The sequence below is a fragment of the Capra hircus genome, chromosome 1, assembly GCF_001704415.2.
Source record: "Capra hircus breed San Clemente chromosome 1, ASM170441v1, whole genome shotgun sequence".
NCBI classification, from domain to species: domain Eukaryota; kingdom Metazoa; phylum Chordata; class Mammalia; order Artiodactyla; family Bovidae; genus Capra; species Capra hircus.
The window spans coordinates 68639178-68656976 of NC_030808.1; the positions used below are offsets into that span (position 1 = coordinate 68639178).

Below are 17799 nucleotides of genomic sequence, written 5' to 3' on the forward strand. Positions count from 1 at the left end.
GACATCCTCTCCCCCACTTTATTGATGCAACTTCACAGTAGGCCCTCCCCCAGTCTCCCTGATCTTGCTCTCCTCTGGGAAATTCTCTCTGAACCAGACTTTGGCCCCTTGCTTCTGGTGTTGAATTAGTCCTATGGGGAGAGTCAAAGGGCGCAATTATCTGGCATCTAGGATGTGGGTCCCGCGTGGCTGGTCAGATTTGATCAGAGCCTTCCTGAGACCAGCACCTGCTCTCTGCCCTGCAGCCATCCTGAGTGAGCTCTTACAGAGGGAGAACCGTGTCCTGCACTTCTGGACATTGAAGAAGCGGCGGTTAGACCAGTGTCAGCAATACGTGGTGTTTGAGCGAAGCGCCAAGCAGGTATGTTCAGAGCTTTCCCTGGAGTTGTCTCGGACAAGGACCATACAGAGGCCTAGATGACCAAGACTTGGACAGTTCCAAAGAGAGTCATCACACCAGACAGAAGAGAGATGGGAGATGGGGGTGAGAAGAAGAATGCTTGCCCTGACAGCAATTCAACCTTCACCAAGCACTCTACTCAGAGTTTGGTGACAGGAATTGGGAGGAGATGCTGGGGCAGATTGCCCTAACTCATGGATAATAGTGGACCTGGTCTAGAAGAGTCCCCAGTTTAATGGACAAGACACTGTCTTTGCTGGTGGGTTTTTCCAAGTATAACAGAGAAGGCCACTTTCATAAATCAATTTCCAAGCTATGTACTGATTAAATCATGCCAGGGTTTCCTGGGTCCATCATATTGTTCCAAACCACAAATGTTCACATCAGAGCATGGCATGTTTTCCTACTAACAGCTGGCTTTTGGGAGAACTTAGTGGGTTGTTTCCTCCCACAGGCACTAGACTGGATCCAAGAAACAGGTGAATATTACCTCTCAACACATACCTCCACCGGGGAGACCACAGAGGAGACTCAGGAACTGCTGAAAGAATATGGGGAGTTCAGGGTGCCTGCCAAGGTAGGAAGCATCCTGGAGCCCTCCCCTTCCACCCAGCACACCCCATTCTGGCCATTTTCACACTGTGAGTGGGAGAATAGCCTCTGTACAGAAAAGCTTGACTATAGCACCAAGGGGGGACACGTAGGTAGAATCATCTCCTTTGAAATCTGAGCATTCAAAGAGATGTAGCTGCTGGGTAGAGCTCTGTACCCAGGGTCTCAACTCCTATATGCTGTGCTTCTGAATGGACCTCATCTTTGTGCTCCAGGTTCTGGAATCTGCTGTGTTCTTTTAGACCAAATACAACAAAGGAATGTATTCATGTGAAATGCACATTGTGTGTATGAAATCAGCCACATACTCTTGAAATCTGAATGGCTTGGGAAGTTCACCTTGTGAGAAGGGCCAGTGGCTATGGGTGGCTTCACAAAGCAGGTTCCAGAACTAACTATTTCCATCTGGCCTTGCCCAGGAAATGAGCTGGCCTGGGGTCCCTGGGGAGCAAAACACATGCTGGTGTATGTACCCACATCCTCACACCCCCATTCACACTGAGATGGAGAATGCTATGATAGAAGGAAATCTTGTTTTCATGTTTTCCTAGCCAGGATTTGATCTGAGGACCTTGGGTTGGAAGGAAATCTATCTTAGTTCCCTCTTTGTAGCTTCCTTGTCCCTCACCCTGGGCTCCCTGCCACGGAGGACCACCTTTGGCATCACTTCCAGACATGGAAGATGCTCTTCCAGGATGAGAGCTGCTTTTGTGGGAGTCAAGGGAGGAACATATTGATGCCTACCTTACCCAGAGATCCCTCTGACGCTATGGCAAACTTCCCTCTAATTTGCTATAACAAAATTAGACTCTTAGTCTCATTCCTGAAATATTTCAGAAGTAGTTTTACACTTTGTGAATCCTACACCCTGAACTCTTGATAGTGGGGAGTTTTCCTCTGCACACTTGTGAGCTTTTGGGCCTTGTCACTCAATATGAAAAGCTGTCAATCAGATAAGAGATTCATTTCAACACCAGCTAGAACAAACAGCACTAGAGATGTGGCAGATGCCCAGAACCCTTTTCAAATCCAAATAAAAATGGTTTCGAATTGCCCACTTTGCATCCATCTGCCCCTCTCCAGATAGTGTCAACAATGAGTCATTAGTAGTCTAAATAGTATCAGATCCATGGTGATCCTATTCACACAGGATGGATCACAGCGGATACCCAGAACTTCCTACGATCAGGATCTGCCCATCACAAAAGTAGAAACATGGAGAATCATTTAGTCAATTTATTTTATTCTTCCTTTACAATCTTCCTATCTTTCTCCTTTCTACTCACATTGTTGTCACCCTACTTGGGTTCTTTGCTTTCAGCCTTTCCTTCCTTCCAGTCCATCCTGTCCTTCATTGGTGTTCCTCCCTAAAACACTACTTTGGTCATATTACCAACCAGCTGGAGAGCTTTTATGACTCTCCAGTGCCTTCAGGCTAACACTCAACAACGTCTACATCTGTGTCACCCTAGCACCCCAGCTGTATCTTCAGTTACCCATTTATGCAAATTTTACACTCCAGCTGAATGGATATATTTTCTTACCCTCCAAGAAATACATAATTTATTTTCGTGCCTCTGTATCTTTTCTATACTAATTTTCTCCTTAGATTAGCCTTCCCTTTCCTCTAGTTTGTACTTTTTAAAAAAATGCCGCCATTCCACTTCAGTGCCTCCTCCTCCGTGATCCTGCCTACCTGCCAGGATACAATCTGGCCCATCCTTGGACTGCAACCATTGTCTGTACAGCCCTTAAGACACCTGTCACGGACCATCCTGTTCTCCCAGTAATGTGTATGCAGTGTCGTCTCCTGTATGAGTCTGCAAGACCTGAAAGGACAAGAACAATGCTTTATTCACTTACCTAACTATATCTTATGGCGGCTGCAACGGCGCATGAGTGCGGAAGCTGCGACGGCACACGAGTGCGGCACCAGATGGTCAACACTGAAATCAGGTTGATTATATTCTTTGCAGCCAAAGATGGAGAAGCACTATACAGTGAGCAAAAACAAGACCGAGAGCTGACTGTGGCTCATATCATGAACTCCTTATTGCCAAATTCAGACTGAAATTGAAGAAAGTGGAGAAAACCACTGGACCACTCAGGTATGACATAAATCAAATCCCTTATGACTATACAGTGGAAGTGAGAAATAGATTTAAGGGACTAGATCTGATAGACAGAGTGCCTGATGAACTATGGATGGAGGCTAATGACATTGTACAGGAGACAGGAATCAAGGCGATCCCCAAGAAAAAGAAATGCAAAAAAGCAAAATGGTCTTCTGAGGAGGCCTTTCAAATAGCTGTGAAAAGAAGAGACGAGAAAAGCAAAGGAGAAAAGGAAAGATATACCCATTTGAATGCAGAGTTCCAAAGAATAGCAAGGAGAGATAAGAAAGCCTTTCTCAGCAATCAATGCAAAGAAATAGAGGAAAACAATAGAATGGGAAAGACTAGAGATGTCTTCAAGAAAATTAGAGATACCAAGGGAACATTTCATGCAAAGATGGGCTCAATAAAGGACAGCAATGGCAGGGACTTAACAGAAGCAGAAGATATTAAGAAGTGGCAAGAATACACAGAAGAACTGTACAAAAAAGATCTTCATGACCCAGATAATCACGATGGTGTGATCACTTACCTAGAGCCAGACATCCTGGAATGTGAAGTCAAGTGGGCCTTAGGAAGCATCACTACGGACAAAGCTAATGGAGGTGACAGAATTCCAGTTGAGCTGTTTCAAATCCTGAAAGGTAACGCTGTGAAAGTGCTGCACTCAATATGCCAGCAAATTTGGAAAACTCAGCAGTGGCCACAGGACTGGAAAAGGGCAGTTTTCATTCCAATCCCAAAGAAAGGCAATGCTAAAGAATGTTCAAACTACCACACAGTTGCACTCATCTCACATGCTAGTAAAGTAATGCTTAAAATTCTCCAAGCCAGGCTTCAGCAATACATGAACCGTGAACTTCCTGATGTTCAACCTGGTTTTAGAAAAGGCAGAGGAACCAGAGATCAAATTGCCAACATCTGCTGGATCATTGAAAAAGCAAGAGAGTTCCAGAAAAACATCAATTTCTGCTTTATTGACTATGCCAAAGCCTTTGACTGTGTGGATCACAGTAAACTGTGGAAAATTCTGAAAGAGATGGGAATACCAGACCACCTGACCTGCCTCTTGAGAAACCTGTATGCAGGTCAGAAAGCAACAGTTAGAACTGGACATGGAACAACAGACTGGTTCCAAATAGGAAAAGGAGTATGTCAAGGCTGTATATTGTCACCCTGCTTATTTAACTTCTATGCAGAGTACATCATGAGAAACACTGGGCTGGATGAAGCACAAGGTGGAATCAGGATTGCCAGGAGAAATGTCAATAACCTCAGATATGCAGATGACACTACCCTTACGGCAGAAATTGAAGAGGAGCTAAAGAGCCTCTTGATGAAAGTGAAAGAGGAGAGTGAGAAAGTTGGCTTAAAGCTCAACATTCAGAAAACGAAGATCATGGCCTCTGGTCCCATCACTTCATGGCAGATAGATGGGGAAACAGTGGGAACAGTGTCAGCCTTTATTTTTCTGGGCTCCAAAATCACTGCAGATGGTGATTGCAGCCATGAAATTAAAAGATGCTTACTCCTTGGAAGGAAAGTTATGACCAACCTAGAGAGCATATTAAAAAGCAGAGACATTACTTTGCCAACAAAGGTCCATCTAGTCAAGGTTATGGTTTTTCCAGTGGTCATGTATGGATGTGAGAGTTGGACTCAAAAAAAGCTGAGTGCCAAAGAATTGATGCTTTTGAACAGTGGTGTTGGAGAAGACTCTTGAGAGTCCCTTGGACTGCAAGGAGATCCAACCCGTCCATCCTAAAGGAGATCAGTCCTGGGTGTTCATTGGAAGGTCTGATGTTGAAGCTGAAACTCCAATACTCAGGCCACCTGATGTGGAGAGCTGACTCATTGGAAAAGACCCTGATGCTGGGAAAGATTGAGGGCAGGAGGAGAAGGGGATGACAGAGGATGAGATGGTTGGATGGTATCACCAACTCGATGGACATCAGTTTGGGTAGACTCTGGGAGTTGGTGATGGACAGGGAGGCCTGGCATGCTGCGGTTCATGCGGTCGCAAAGAATTGGACATGACTAAGCAACTGAACTGAACTATATCTTACACATTGAAGAGAGGCTACAAATATTTGAGAACATAAGAGAAAAAAAGTCTGGGTAGATTTCAATGACCCTTCCTCCTCAAATTTCTATTTAATATGTTTTTTTTACTTTGGCTCTCTCTCTGTTCTTACTCTTAGCTATTTCTGTTAATGGGATTTCATCCTCCCATCTATCATTTCCAACTGTCAGGACTATTCGTTATGAGAATATCTCAAGTTAACAAATCTACCTGGGGATCTTCTGATGAAAGGCAATAGCCTCCAGCCCTACCCTAGTCCTACTTACCAGAAACAAACCTCTTTTAACCAGTCATCTTTGGTTTTGATGTTTATAACCAATAAAGTGAATTTGAAATAGAAACCAAATTGACCTTAAACCACAAGACAGAAAATACGATGGACCACAGGATTGAATTGAGCAATAGAATATACTGAGTCTGTCAAATTAGATACTCTATTCCAAAGAAACAGATCAAGTAGAAGAAACACTGCATATCAAAAGGTACTTTCTATATAGCAATATAAAAATGTGAGAATAAAAATAAGATAAAGAGAATTTGTGTGAGGATAAGAGGAAAACAAAATTTTCTTGTTGTGCTATATTGTAGTCAAGCCAGTTAGAAGAATCCAAGTGATATATTCCAGCTGTGGATTTAAAAATTTATAAAGGGCTAAGGTATATGGTGATAATTAAAGCTTAATCATCTTAATATCTGGAAGAACTCAGTTTTTCTAATAGCAAAACTCTTTAGATTCTTCTGTTTTCCATTTTTTACAATTTAGTGGTTTTTCATACATTGACAGGATTGTGCAACGATTGCCACCATCTAGCTCCAGAATATTTCATCACTCCCAGAATAAACCCCATACCCATCAATAGTTACTCGTATCTTTTCCTCCTCTAAACCCCTGACAACCTCTAATCTGCTTTCTATCTCTATGAATCTACCTGTTCCAGACACTTTGTGATGTAACTTGGAATCATGAAATCATGTAATATGTGATCTTTAGTATCTGGCTTCTTTTACTTAACATATTTTCAAGATTCATCCATATTGCAGCGGGTCTTCATTGGAACTCCATTTTTGTGACTGGATAATACTCCATTGTATGGCTATATGCCACATTTGTTTATCCATTCATCAGTTGATAGACATTTGAATTGTTTCCAGTTTTGACTACTGTGAATGATGTTGCTTTGAACATTGTGTACAGGTGTTGGTGTGAACATTTGTTTTCAATTCTCTTAGGTATATACCTGAAAGTAGAATGTCTGGGTCACATGATGACTCTATATTTAACTTTTTGAAGAAATGCCAAACTGTTTCCAAAAGTATGAACACCATTTTCCATTCCCACCAGCAGTGTATATGAGTTCTGACTTCTCCATATCCTCTCCAACACTGGTTATCATCTGTCTTCTTTATATAGCCATGCTAGAGGGTATGAAGTAGCATTTCATTGTGGTTTTTATTTACATTTCTCAATGAGTAATGATGTTGAGAAAGTACTTTTTAATTAATTTATTTTTTATTGAAGGATAAAATTGCTTTACAGAATTTTGCTGTTTTCTGTCAAACCTCAACATGAATCAAGCCATAGGTATACATATATCCCCTCCTTTTTGAAACTCCCTCCCATCTCCCTCCCCAACTCACCCCTCTAGGTTGATACAGAGCCCCTGTTTGAGTTTCCTGAGACATTCAGCAAATTCCCGTTGGATGTCTATTTTTCATATGGTAATGTAAGTTTCCATGTTACTCTTTCCATACATCTCACCCTCTCCTCCCCTCTCCACATGTCCGTAAGTCTAGTCTCTATGTCTGTTTCTCCATTGTTGCCCTGTAAATAAATTCTTCCATACCATTTTTCTAGATTCCATATATATGTGTTAGAATATGGTATTTATCTTTCTCTTTCTGACTCACTTCACTCTGTATAATAGGTTCTAGGTTCATTAACCTCATCAGAACTGACTCAAATGCTTTTTATGGCTGAGTAATATTCCATTGTGTGTGTGTGTGTGTGTGTGTATACACATATATATACATACCACAACTTCTTTATCCATTTATCTGTCGATGGACATCTAGGTTGCTTCCATGTCCTAGCTATTGTAAATATCGCTGCAATGAACAGTGGAATACCTGTGTCTCTTTCAATTTTGGTTTCCTCAAGGTATATGCCTAGGAGTGGAATTGCCGGGTCGTATGGTGGTTTTATCCCTAGTTTTTTAAAGAATCTCCATACCGTCTTCCATAGTGGCTGTATCAATTTACATTCCTAACAACAGTGAAAGAGTGTTCCCTTTTCTCCACACCCTCTCCAGCATTTATTGTCTGTAAGCTTTTTGATGAGGGCCACTCTGACAGGTGTAAGGTGATATCTCATTGTAGTTTTGATTTGCATTTCTCTAATAATGAGCAATGTTGAGCATCTTCTCATGTGTTTGTTAGCCATCTGTATGTCTTCTTTGGAGAAATGTCTGTTTAGGTCTTTTTTCTACTTTTTGATTGGGTTGTTTGTTTTTCTGGTATTGAGTTGTTTGAGCTGCTTATGTATTTTGGAAATTAATCCTTTGTCAGTTGTTTCATTTGCTATTATTTTCTCCCATTCTGAGAGTTGTCTTTTCACCTTGCTTCTAGTTTCCTTTGCTGTGCAAAAGTTTTAAAGTTTAATCAGGTTCTACTTATTAACTTTAGTTTTTATTTCCATTAATCTAGGAGGTGGGTCATAGAGGATCTTGCTTTAATTTATGTCATCAAGTGTTCTGCCTATGTTTTCCTCTAAGAGTTTTATAGTCTCGTCTTACATTTAGGTCTTTGATCCATTTTGAGTTTATCTTTGTGTATGGTGTTTAGCAAGTGTTCTAATTTCATTCTTTTACATGTAGCGGTCCAGTTTTCCCAGCACCATTTAGTGAAGAGGCTGTCTTTGCCCCATGGTATATTCTTGCCTCCTTTGTCAAAAATAAGGTACCCATAGGTGCATGGGTTTATCTCTGGGCTTTCTATCTTGTTCCATTGGTCTATATTTCTGTTTTTGTGCCAGTACCATACTGTCTTGATGACTGTAGCTTTGTAGCATAACGTGAAGTCAGGAAGGTTGATTCCTCCAGTTCCATTCTTCTTTCTCAAGACTGCTTTGGCTCTTCTGGGTCTTTTGTGTTTCCATATGAATTGAGAAATTTTTTGTTCTAGTTCTGTGACAAATCCCATTGGTAATTTGATAGGGATCGCATTGAATCTGTAGATTGCATTTGGTAGTATAGTCATTTTCACAGTATTGATTCTTTTATCCAGGAACATGGAATATCCCTCCATCTGTTTATGTCATCTTTGATTTCTTTCGTTAGTGTCTTATAATCTTCTGTGTACAGTTCTTTCATCTCCTTAGGTAAGTTTATTCCTAGATATTTAATTTTTTTTGTTGCAATGGTGAATGGAATTGATTCCTTAATTGCTGAGAAAGTAGTTTTTTAAACTGATAATTTCATCTGTGAAAGTGAAAGAAGCTATGAGATGAACTTGGCTAAATTCTTCTTAACAAAGAGATAATGAAAGCAACTGGAGCTTTAGTTGAACTAAATTATGTCTTGGAATTCAGATAGCCAGGAAAGGGAACACTGAACCTGTCATGAGAAAACTAGAATCTAAGCAGCAGATAAAAGATGAGCATATTTCTGTTTCTGAAACTCTTAAGAGGAATGGGCCTTCCCTGGTGGCTCAGATGGCAAAGCGTCTGCCTACAACCTGGGAGACCTGGGTTTAATCCCTGGATTAGGAAGATCCCCTGGAGAAGGAGATGGCAACACACTCCAGTACTCTTGCCTGGAAAATCCCATGGACTGAGGAACCTGGTAGGCTATAGTCCATGGGGTCACAAAGAGCTGGACACAACCGAGCGACTTCATTTTTCTTTCTTAAGAGGAATGAATATAGCTCACATGTGACATACATTTTTCAAAAGTTTAGTTTTTCATGTTTAATAATAATTTCTGTCTCTCATGAAATGAATATGAAGATGTACCTCAAGAAACTGTTTTCCTATACAGGGAACTCAATAATTCCATACCTACAAAAAATGTAGCAATAAGTACAAGGCAGATTAGCAATGAAAGGCCAATTGGAAGTTTATAATGAGTTTATCAGAATATATCAAGAAGGCTAAATTTTAAAGACTTGTCAAATGTGCTAAAGACACCAAATGGGTTTTTTACAAACTATATTCAGAGTAAGGCACTGTGATTAGGGAAGATGGTATAATATTAACTGATCAAAGGAAGGAAGAGAAAGAAAGAAAAAAGAAAAATAGAACCGTTGAACTCTTATTTTTTTTAACTTCTGTCTTTTCCAGTGGTAACAATTAGAATTCAAAATGAAAGACCAAAACATATAGTAGGGGGCATAAGAAGCCCAAGATAAGTGAGATGTCAGTCCCAAATTTCCAATCCCAAGTGAATTATACTCCCCAAAGTCTCCCTTTGTCCACAGGGTCATGTCTTTACTTCTGAACCTAACATGCCATCACCTCTGCAATCTGACCCCCGCTTTGTCAGTCTATATAAGTTACTTTTCTCTGTGGTAAGATTTGAGTTTCAAACTGGCTTAGGTTACAAAGAGGAAAAGATTATTGTATGGCAGGATATGGAAATAAAGACAGAAGCTATGTAGCTGGACTTCCCAGGAGCCCAGGATAAGCTCAGTGACTCAACCCGATGGGAAGAACAAGACATGTAGCATAGTCTCACCTCTGGAGGTGAAAATTGGGATGTCACCTGAGACCAAGGACAGTTCCAGTAGCCGTGTTACCTGGTCAGCTCATCACCGGCTAACATCACCACCACTGTGATTCAGCTTCCCTTCTCTCCTCTTCTCTGCTTTCACTTCTGCTCTCCAACAAGCTACCCAGAACGCTGTCTCTATGGTCCACGTTCCCAGAAAATCCACCCAGCATGTTGCCCCTGTCCCTGTTCAGTAAGAGCTCCTAGACCAGGACACCTTGGAAGTCACTGGCTGCATATTGATGGGCTGCCCTCATGAGACAGGTTTTTCCTCTGATCTCATCAGCAGTGGCCAGACATGCGGCAGGTCTCACGGTGCCACCATAGTCACCTACTAGAAATCAGTTCAGACTGCTCTCAGGATGGGCCATGGGCATGGTTGGGTCCGTTTCATGAGTCAAATCTGTTCATCAGTTTTCATTCCTGAAGAATGTAATGCCAAAGAATGTTCAAACTACCACACAATTGCACTCATTTCACATGCTAGCAAGATCATGCTCAAAATCATCCAAGCTCAGCTTCAACAGTACATGAACCAAGAACTTCCAGATGTACAAACTGGATTTAGAAAAGGCAGAGGAACCAGAGATCAAATTGCCAACATCTGCTGGATCATAGAGAAAGCAAGAGAATTCCAGAAAAACATCTGCTTCTGCTTCATTGACTATGCTAAAGCCTTTGACTGAATGGATCACAGTAAACTGTGGAAAATTCTGAAAGAAATGGGAATACCAGACCGCCTTACGTGCCTCCTGAGAAACCTGTATACAGGTTAAGAAGCAGCAGTTAGAACCTGACATGGAACAATGAACTGGTTCCAAGTTGGAAAAGGAGTACATCAAGGCTGTACATTGTCACCCTGCTTATTTAACTTATATACAGAGTACATCATGCAAAATGCTGGTCTGGATGAATCACAAACTGGAATCGAGATTGCCGGGAGAAATATCAATAACCTCAGATAAGCAGATGACACCACCCCCTTATGGCAGAAAGTGGAGAGGAACTAAAGAGCCTCGTGATGAAGGTGAAAGAGACAATGAAAAAGCTTGCTTAAAATGCGACATTCAAAAAACAAAGATCATGGCATCTGGTCCCGTCACTTCATGGCAAATAGATGGGGAAACGATGGAAACAGTGAAAGACTATTTTCTTGGCCTCCAAAATCACTGTAGACGGTGACTGCAGCTGTGAAATTAAAAGGTGCTTGCTCTTTGGGGGAAAAGCTATGACAAGCCTAGACAACATATGAAAAAGCAGAGACATTACTTTACCAACAAAGGTCCATATAATCAAAGCACTTTGGCCACCTGATATGAAGAGCCAACTCATTAGAAAAGACCCTGATGCTGGGAAAGATTGAAGGTGAGAGGAGAAGGGGATGATAGAGGACAAGATGGTTGGGTGGCATCACTGACTCAGTGGACATGAGTTTGAGCAAGCTCCAGTAGATGGTGAAGGAGAGGGAAGCCTGAGGTGCTACAGTCCACGGAGTCACAAAGAGTTGGACACGACTGATTGACTGAACAACCATTCTTCCCCATGTAAGCCTTCAACTCTTGCTGGTCTAGCTCTACTCACTTCTCAGCACCGTATTTGCCCACTCATCCATTTTCCCAACATTTATGTTATACCTACTAAACATTGCTGATACAAATGAGTAAGATACCACATTTATCTCTTAGAAACATATGGTCTAATGAAGGAGACACATGAATAACTCAGGATGATACACACTGAAGTAGCAGCATGTGTGTGGTACTGTGTGAACACTGGGAAGGGCAATCCCCCACTCAGCTTATAGGGAGGGGAGGGGGGACATTTAGATAAAAACAGGGATGAGGAAGAGCCACTGATTGCAGGAGGGGCAGGCGAAGCTCAACATGGCTGGCGTTTAGGAGCCACGGAGAGCTGTGGTCACCCAGACAGGGGAGGCCACGTGAGGAAGGCCTTTCTGTGCTGCTCATTTCACTGTCTGTTTGCTTCCCCGGGTTCCACATGTACCTGCAGTGCTCTTGCTCACATGCCATTCTCTTTATTGACACTGAAATCAGTTTTGATGTTTCAGGATATAATTTCCTCTGCTATAGCTGCTCTGGTAGGGCTGTTGTTACCAATAGGCTATAAACCCCCATCTCATATACAAGTTTCCATACCAATAGCAGAGAATAGATATATATTTCCAAGACTTTTGTATAAAGATAGATTTCTTGATTATAGCTACAAAATTAATGTTTAAAGTTAAAAAAAAAAAAACCTAAGAAAAATTGTTTTCTAGGGGGAAAACCCCAAATGCAATGATATGTAAGTCCTTGGGGAACTTTCCTGGTGGTCCAGTGGCTAAGACTCTGTGCTCCCAATGCACGGTTTGGTCCCTGGTCAGGGAACTAGATCCCACATGCTGCAGCTAAGACCCAGTGCAGCCAAATAAAGCTTTTTAAAAGTTCTTGGAATACCAGGTATCTTTTTTTGACTGATTCTCAGTGCTGCTGCTGTTTGCCTTTCCATGGTTAAGGAGGTGTTTCTCCTGTCCTCATACCCACCTTATTTCCTTCACACTAATGCTCTTCTGGCCTCTTGTCTCCCAGCCCCAGGGACCAGCCCACTGCATTGAGATAGGAGAGGCTCAGACGTGTTCAATGAGTTGCTAGAGAGTGGGAGCCCTGGCCGTGTGGTGGCCAAGTTCTCTTCTTGCCCTTCCAACCAGAAGCCGCCTCTGGCATTTCTGGAGAGGATCAGTCTCTCGTGGGGGGAGGGGCTGTAGATGAGCCTGGAGAGGCCAGGGTGATGGTGGTGGCATAAGGAGTGAAAGGCGCTTCTGTCTGTTCCGCTGTTGCCCCAGTGGTTTTCTGTCTGCTTCCCTCAGTTATCTGGATTGTAGCATGGTCCAAATTTTGGACCTACTTTCCCCCTGTCTGAAAGAAAAAAGATTATTTTTCAGAATAGTATTTAAATACTCTTCCTTTCTCTTAAAATCTATCAGACTTTCCTAATAGACTTTAAAGTTTCAAAACTCAAACTTAGGATAAAAGATGAGCAAGTGTTTGCTTGTTTGGACAGCCCTTCCATTTCTATGTCTTAACGCACGTAGACCCCACCTCCCCCAGAGACCTGTCTTGCCTCTGCCAGCCCACCTTTTTTTTTCCCCCTTTTTTAAGATCACTGCAGTGTTAACTATATGTACTTTACATTTTGACATTCAGTTACACAATGCCCTGAGTTATTTAACTACTCTGGGTGAGTCTTGTCCCTCTAGGGATAGAGACTGTTGAGAGGAAATGAGTATCTCTTTTTCTTCTCTTGTCTACCCCTCAAGTCAGTTCCCACACCCCTCTACACATTGGTGTGGTCAGGGTAGGTGTTGAACACACTCTTGTTAGAAATGAAATTAACCCAATATATGCCATGGCTCTACCTCACTTAGCCCCGTGATGGACACTAGCTTTGTATCCATTCTCTCTCTAAAGAAAACTAAAGATAAGATCCTGGTGGTGAAGGAGACAGAGTTTACTCTTAAATCTGCTAGTTAGATTTCTTCAGATTCTGGCTGTACCAACACACTTGATGTTTAGAAAGCCTTCTTCAAGCCAGTGCAATGAAGGGAGAGAACTGGAAACTATAGACAAGAGGCAAATACACTCTACCACTTACAGGTTGTATGAACTTGGACAAGCCCTAAGCCTCTCAAAGCCTCAGCTTTTTTCATATGTGACTCAAAAGACCTACACTGCCTCCCTCCACCTTCCTTCTAGGGATGCTTTAAGACTCAAACAAGCCTCTGATGTGACATTAGCATACTCTGTAAACCAGTAAAGTACTGTATTAACATAAGAGATTCTTAAATCAGTAATCATACTGACTAACATATATTGCTTACTGAGCTCTTATTTTGAGCATTGTGTTCAGACCCATCCTGCATTGTCAACTCATGTAATGCTCATAACAATGTTATGATATAAAAACTGTTATGATCCCTATTTTGCATATGAAGGAACTGAGGCACAGAGGGTTTCAGTAGCTTACCCAGGACCTCCTGCCTGTAAGTGACAGCACTGGGATACCAGTCGAGGCAGTCTGGCTCTGGGGTCTCTATGGCTGCTGTGAAGAAGGATGGGGTGATGGGTTATGAGAGTGAAGGTCAGCTAGTAACTTATGACCATCTTTTGGGGCAGCAAACAAAGGAGAAGGTGAAGCTTCTGATTCAGCTGGCTGATAGCTTTGTGGAAAAAGGTCACATTCATGCCACAGAGATCAGGAAATGGGTGACCACAGTGGACAAGCATTACAGAGACTTCTCCCTGAGGATGGGAAAATACCGGTACTCCCTGGAAAAAGCCCTAGGAGTCAACACAGAGGTAGGTGTGGGGGTTCCCTGGTGGGACATCTTCCTTTCCCCACCCCCAGTACTGCTGCTCCTCACTGTGGAAGGAAGCGGCGACTGCAAAGGAATCTTTCTGAGCTGTTGACACCTAGAGCACTTGCCTTGTGTGGTTTTTCTCCTGGATGGGCTGGATCTTGCTGGAACTTCCAACTCCCCACAACTGGTGCTGTGTGTATTGTAAAATTGGCTGGCTAGGGGTGGGACCTATGGCTACAGAACAGAGTTTTTCTATGTGTAGAGTTAACTGTTGACTTTGAGGATTAAACTCCTTATCTTGGCTTCATCAGTACTGTCTTCACCTAATTATGTTGACCAGCAAATGATTAGAGTCCTCAGTATGTATAATAGTGCTCTTTTAAGAATAAGGGAGGCAATATGTGTAAAGTCTATTTGACATTTCAACTGAAAAGAGACACTCTTTGCCAGGAAGCAAGGAAGACTGACTTTTTAATCTCTTCTTTATAATAGGGGTCAGTAACCTATGAATTAAGAGCTAAATACAGGGCAGCAATTTAATCCTAGGATTTCTAGTTCTTAAATCTTTAAATAGGATCATACTCTGAAACAGAGAATAAAGTGGTCAAACCACTAAAATTGGGGGAATTAACATTTCCCCCAGGTTTTAACCTATAAGCTTTTTTTCCTAGGGATTTTCATCCTATATAAATACCAGACAGTGGCTGAAGTAAGCAGGAATGGGCGATTAGAAAATTCAGTAATCGTTCTATCATTTAGCTTTCTATTTCCAGAGAAGCTGTTTGTTTAAATAAAAATATTTACTTTTATTACTTTCCCTTGACAAGTGGAAGTTTTCTTCTGTATTTATGCATTTCTGTTTCACATCTGTTTTAATGGTTAATAATCAACCTTGGAGCAGTGTGTCTGTGTAGATCTAAACAGAGCCAAAGTCCTTGGGGAGATATGACACTAATTATGAAATGTGTTCATTCTTTTCCTTTGTTGTAGATATTAGTCCCGAACAATTGACTTGAATATTTTATATTTTCTTATTTGAAAATACATTATGAAGAATTTTTTTGAAGAATTATGAAGAAGAGTGCTTATAGGTGGCAGCTGGTGGGATTCCCCATCTTCTTATCCTTCTCCATTATATCTTTCTCTGTTCTTCTTGTCCCCTGCCTCCCCTAACTCTGTTGAGTTGCTTTCCCAGAACATCTCCAAGGTGACCTCTGTGATCTGTGTGTGTGTAGGATAACAAGGACCTGGAGCTGGACATCATCCCAGCAAGCCTTTCAGATCGTGAGGTCAAGCTCCGGGATGCCAACCATGAGGTCAATGAAGAGAAGCGGAAATCAGCCAGGAAAAAAGAGTATGTTTATGTGTGCATGTGGGCAGGGGTGAGGGCAGTTTCCGCTTGACTGGCAGGTTCCTCATGGCCCATCACTTTAGACCAGCTGATGTATCCTCATGACCACGTACAGAGGTTGGGATGGACAGACAGGATGCTTCCACCCACATTTCACACTAACCAAGAAGTGTAGGGCATTGGAGAGAAGAAACAATGAAGCAAGTCAACTTTACAAACCAAGTCTTGCCACTCTGCTTCCTTTACGTCGGTGTTTCACAGTTACATTCGGCCAGAGATGTGCGCACACTTTATGAAGAGCATTCTGACAGAGTCCTTTCAGGCAATGCTGGAAAAAAGTGTGCGCTAAGATTAAGAAGTCTTCTGTAGTTGATTTTACCAAAATAAAGTAGGACCACAGGTCCCTTGGAGCTGAAGAAATTCAAGGTGGTCTGTGAAGTCAGAGCTTGTGTTTCCTCTGGGAGTGTGGTGGTTTGTTTGGGCTGCTGTAACAAAGTGTGATGAAGGAGATGCTTTTAACAACAGGAGTGTATCGTCTCACAGTTCTGGAGGCGAGAAGTCTGAAAGGACAGTGTTGTCTGGGCTGGTTCCTTCTGCGGGCTGGGAGGGAAGCCTCTGCTCCGGGCCATTCTCCTGCCATATTGGTGGCTGTCTTCATGTGCACTTGGCATCCTCCCTGAGCACAGGCCTGTGTCCAGATCCCCCCCCTTTAGGGATACTGATCATTTTGGACTGGGAGCCCAGCCTACGCCAGTGTGACCTCGTCTTAACTAACTGCATCTGCAGTGACTCTGTTTCTAAATAAGTGCCACATCCTGAGGTACCGGGAGTTGGGACACAACATATGCGTTTCAGGGGAGACACAATTCAACCCATAACAGGGAGGAAAATGAGAGAGAGGGCAGATCTTCCTGCTGGGCTCTCTCTGGGACTCCAAATCACCAGAGGATGGTAGAGGTGAATGGAAAGTAAAAGAAAATGGGGTAGAGGGTAGTGGAGCTAGATGATGAAGGAAAACAGGAAAAACTGCAGGAAGTAGAAGGAGAAAAAAGGAGAAGATAGAAGCTTGCCAGAATCCAAGGCAGTAAAATCAAAGACAGCTTTTCAAAGCACATGGGATTACATTCCTTCTGATCTTCTTTCCTTTTTTACCAAGCACTTACAGTGTTCTAGGAACTTTGCTTGCATGAGCTTGTTTAATCCTTTCCACAGCCCTGTGTGATCAGCTGTGTTACAATTGAGTAGTCTGGGGCTTGGAGAAGCAAGACCTGCCTCTAGGAAACAGCAGTCATGATTCAGTTCCTGTTTGTCTGACCTCAAAGCTCATGGACTTTCCATCTACCAATAGAGCAAGAATAGTAAGAGTGTGGCTTATTAACTCCTCCAAAAGGGAATTTTTATACTTTAATGGAAAGGCCACTGCTAGAACAATGTATTGCTTTAAAAAAAAACCAAAAACCCATGAAGATAAAGGTGCAGGAGAAGATGCCTCTTATTTAAACATTTCTTGTGAAATTCCCAACAGGGAACACTCTGTGGATAATCTTTCTCTAAATTTTTATCTGTGACACATTATAAATAGGAATTTTCATTATAAAGTACCATGAAAACAGTGACCTAGAAAATCTGAAATAAATGTATAAAAATGTACTTTGTGCTAAATTAGAGATTATTGCACAGCACATGCCAGCTAGGAAGGACCATTTATAACACAAATTTGTGAAAGACGTGGGTACACTACAGTGAAGCTCACGTCTTGAAGCTTGATGTCTGCCCGGGTGCACTGTGTTGCTTAGGAGTCCAGGGAGACAGGAGCCCTCTCCTTGCAAATGTGTGGCGCACCCTTCTCTTTTCCGGAGAGTGAAAAGCAGCCACTTAGCATTGTTAGCTTGTGCTGTGGGTGGGATCACCCACTCAGCCTCGGGCACAGTAGTTCACGATGTAAAATAGTCCCTTTGGAGGCCAGAGGTCAGCATGCTATGGCCTACAGGACACCCCTGGCCCACCACCTGTTTTATATAGGCTATAAACTAAAAATTATTTTCTACATTTTTAAACGGTGACAACTATCAAAACAAGAATATTTTTGCTACATAAAAATTAGATGAAATTATTTTCT

At 42.1% G+C, this 17799-nt stretch overlaps 1 protein-coding gene across 5 annotated transcripts in view; it reads left to right on the forward strand.

The window, feature by feature from the left end:
• LOC102173333 (kalirin) overlaps window positions 1-17799 on the forward strand; it is a 513182-nt gene that overhangs the window by 430641 nt on the left and 64742 nt on the right. For all 5 annotated transcript variants that reach the window (XM_018045796.1, XM_018045804.1, XM_018045808.1 and 2 more), the window contains exons 20-23: window positions 246-361; window positions 855-977; window positions 14145-14327; window positions 15565-15683. In XM_018045796.1, the coding sequence (XP_017901285.1) occupies window positions 246-361; window positions 855-977; window positions 14145-14327; window positions 15565-15683 (541 nt within the window). The remainder of the gene's footprint in view (window positions 1-245; window positions 362-854; window positions 978-14144; window positions 14328-15564; window positions 15684-17799) is intronic.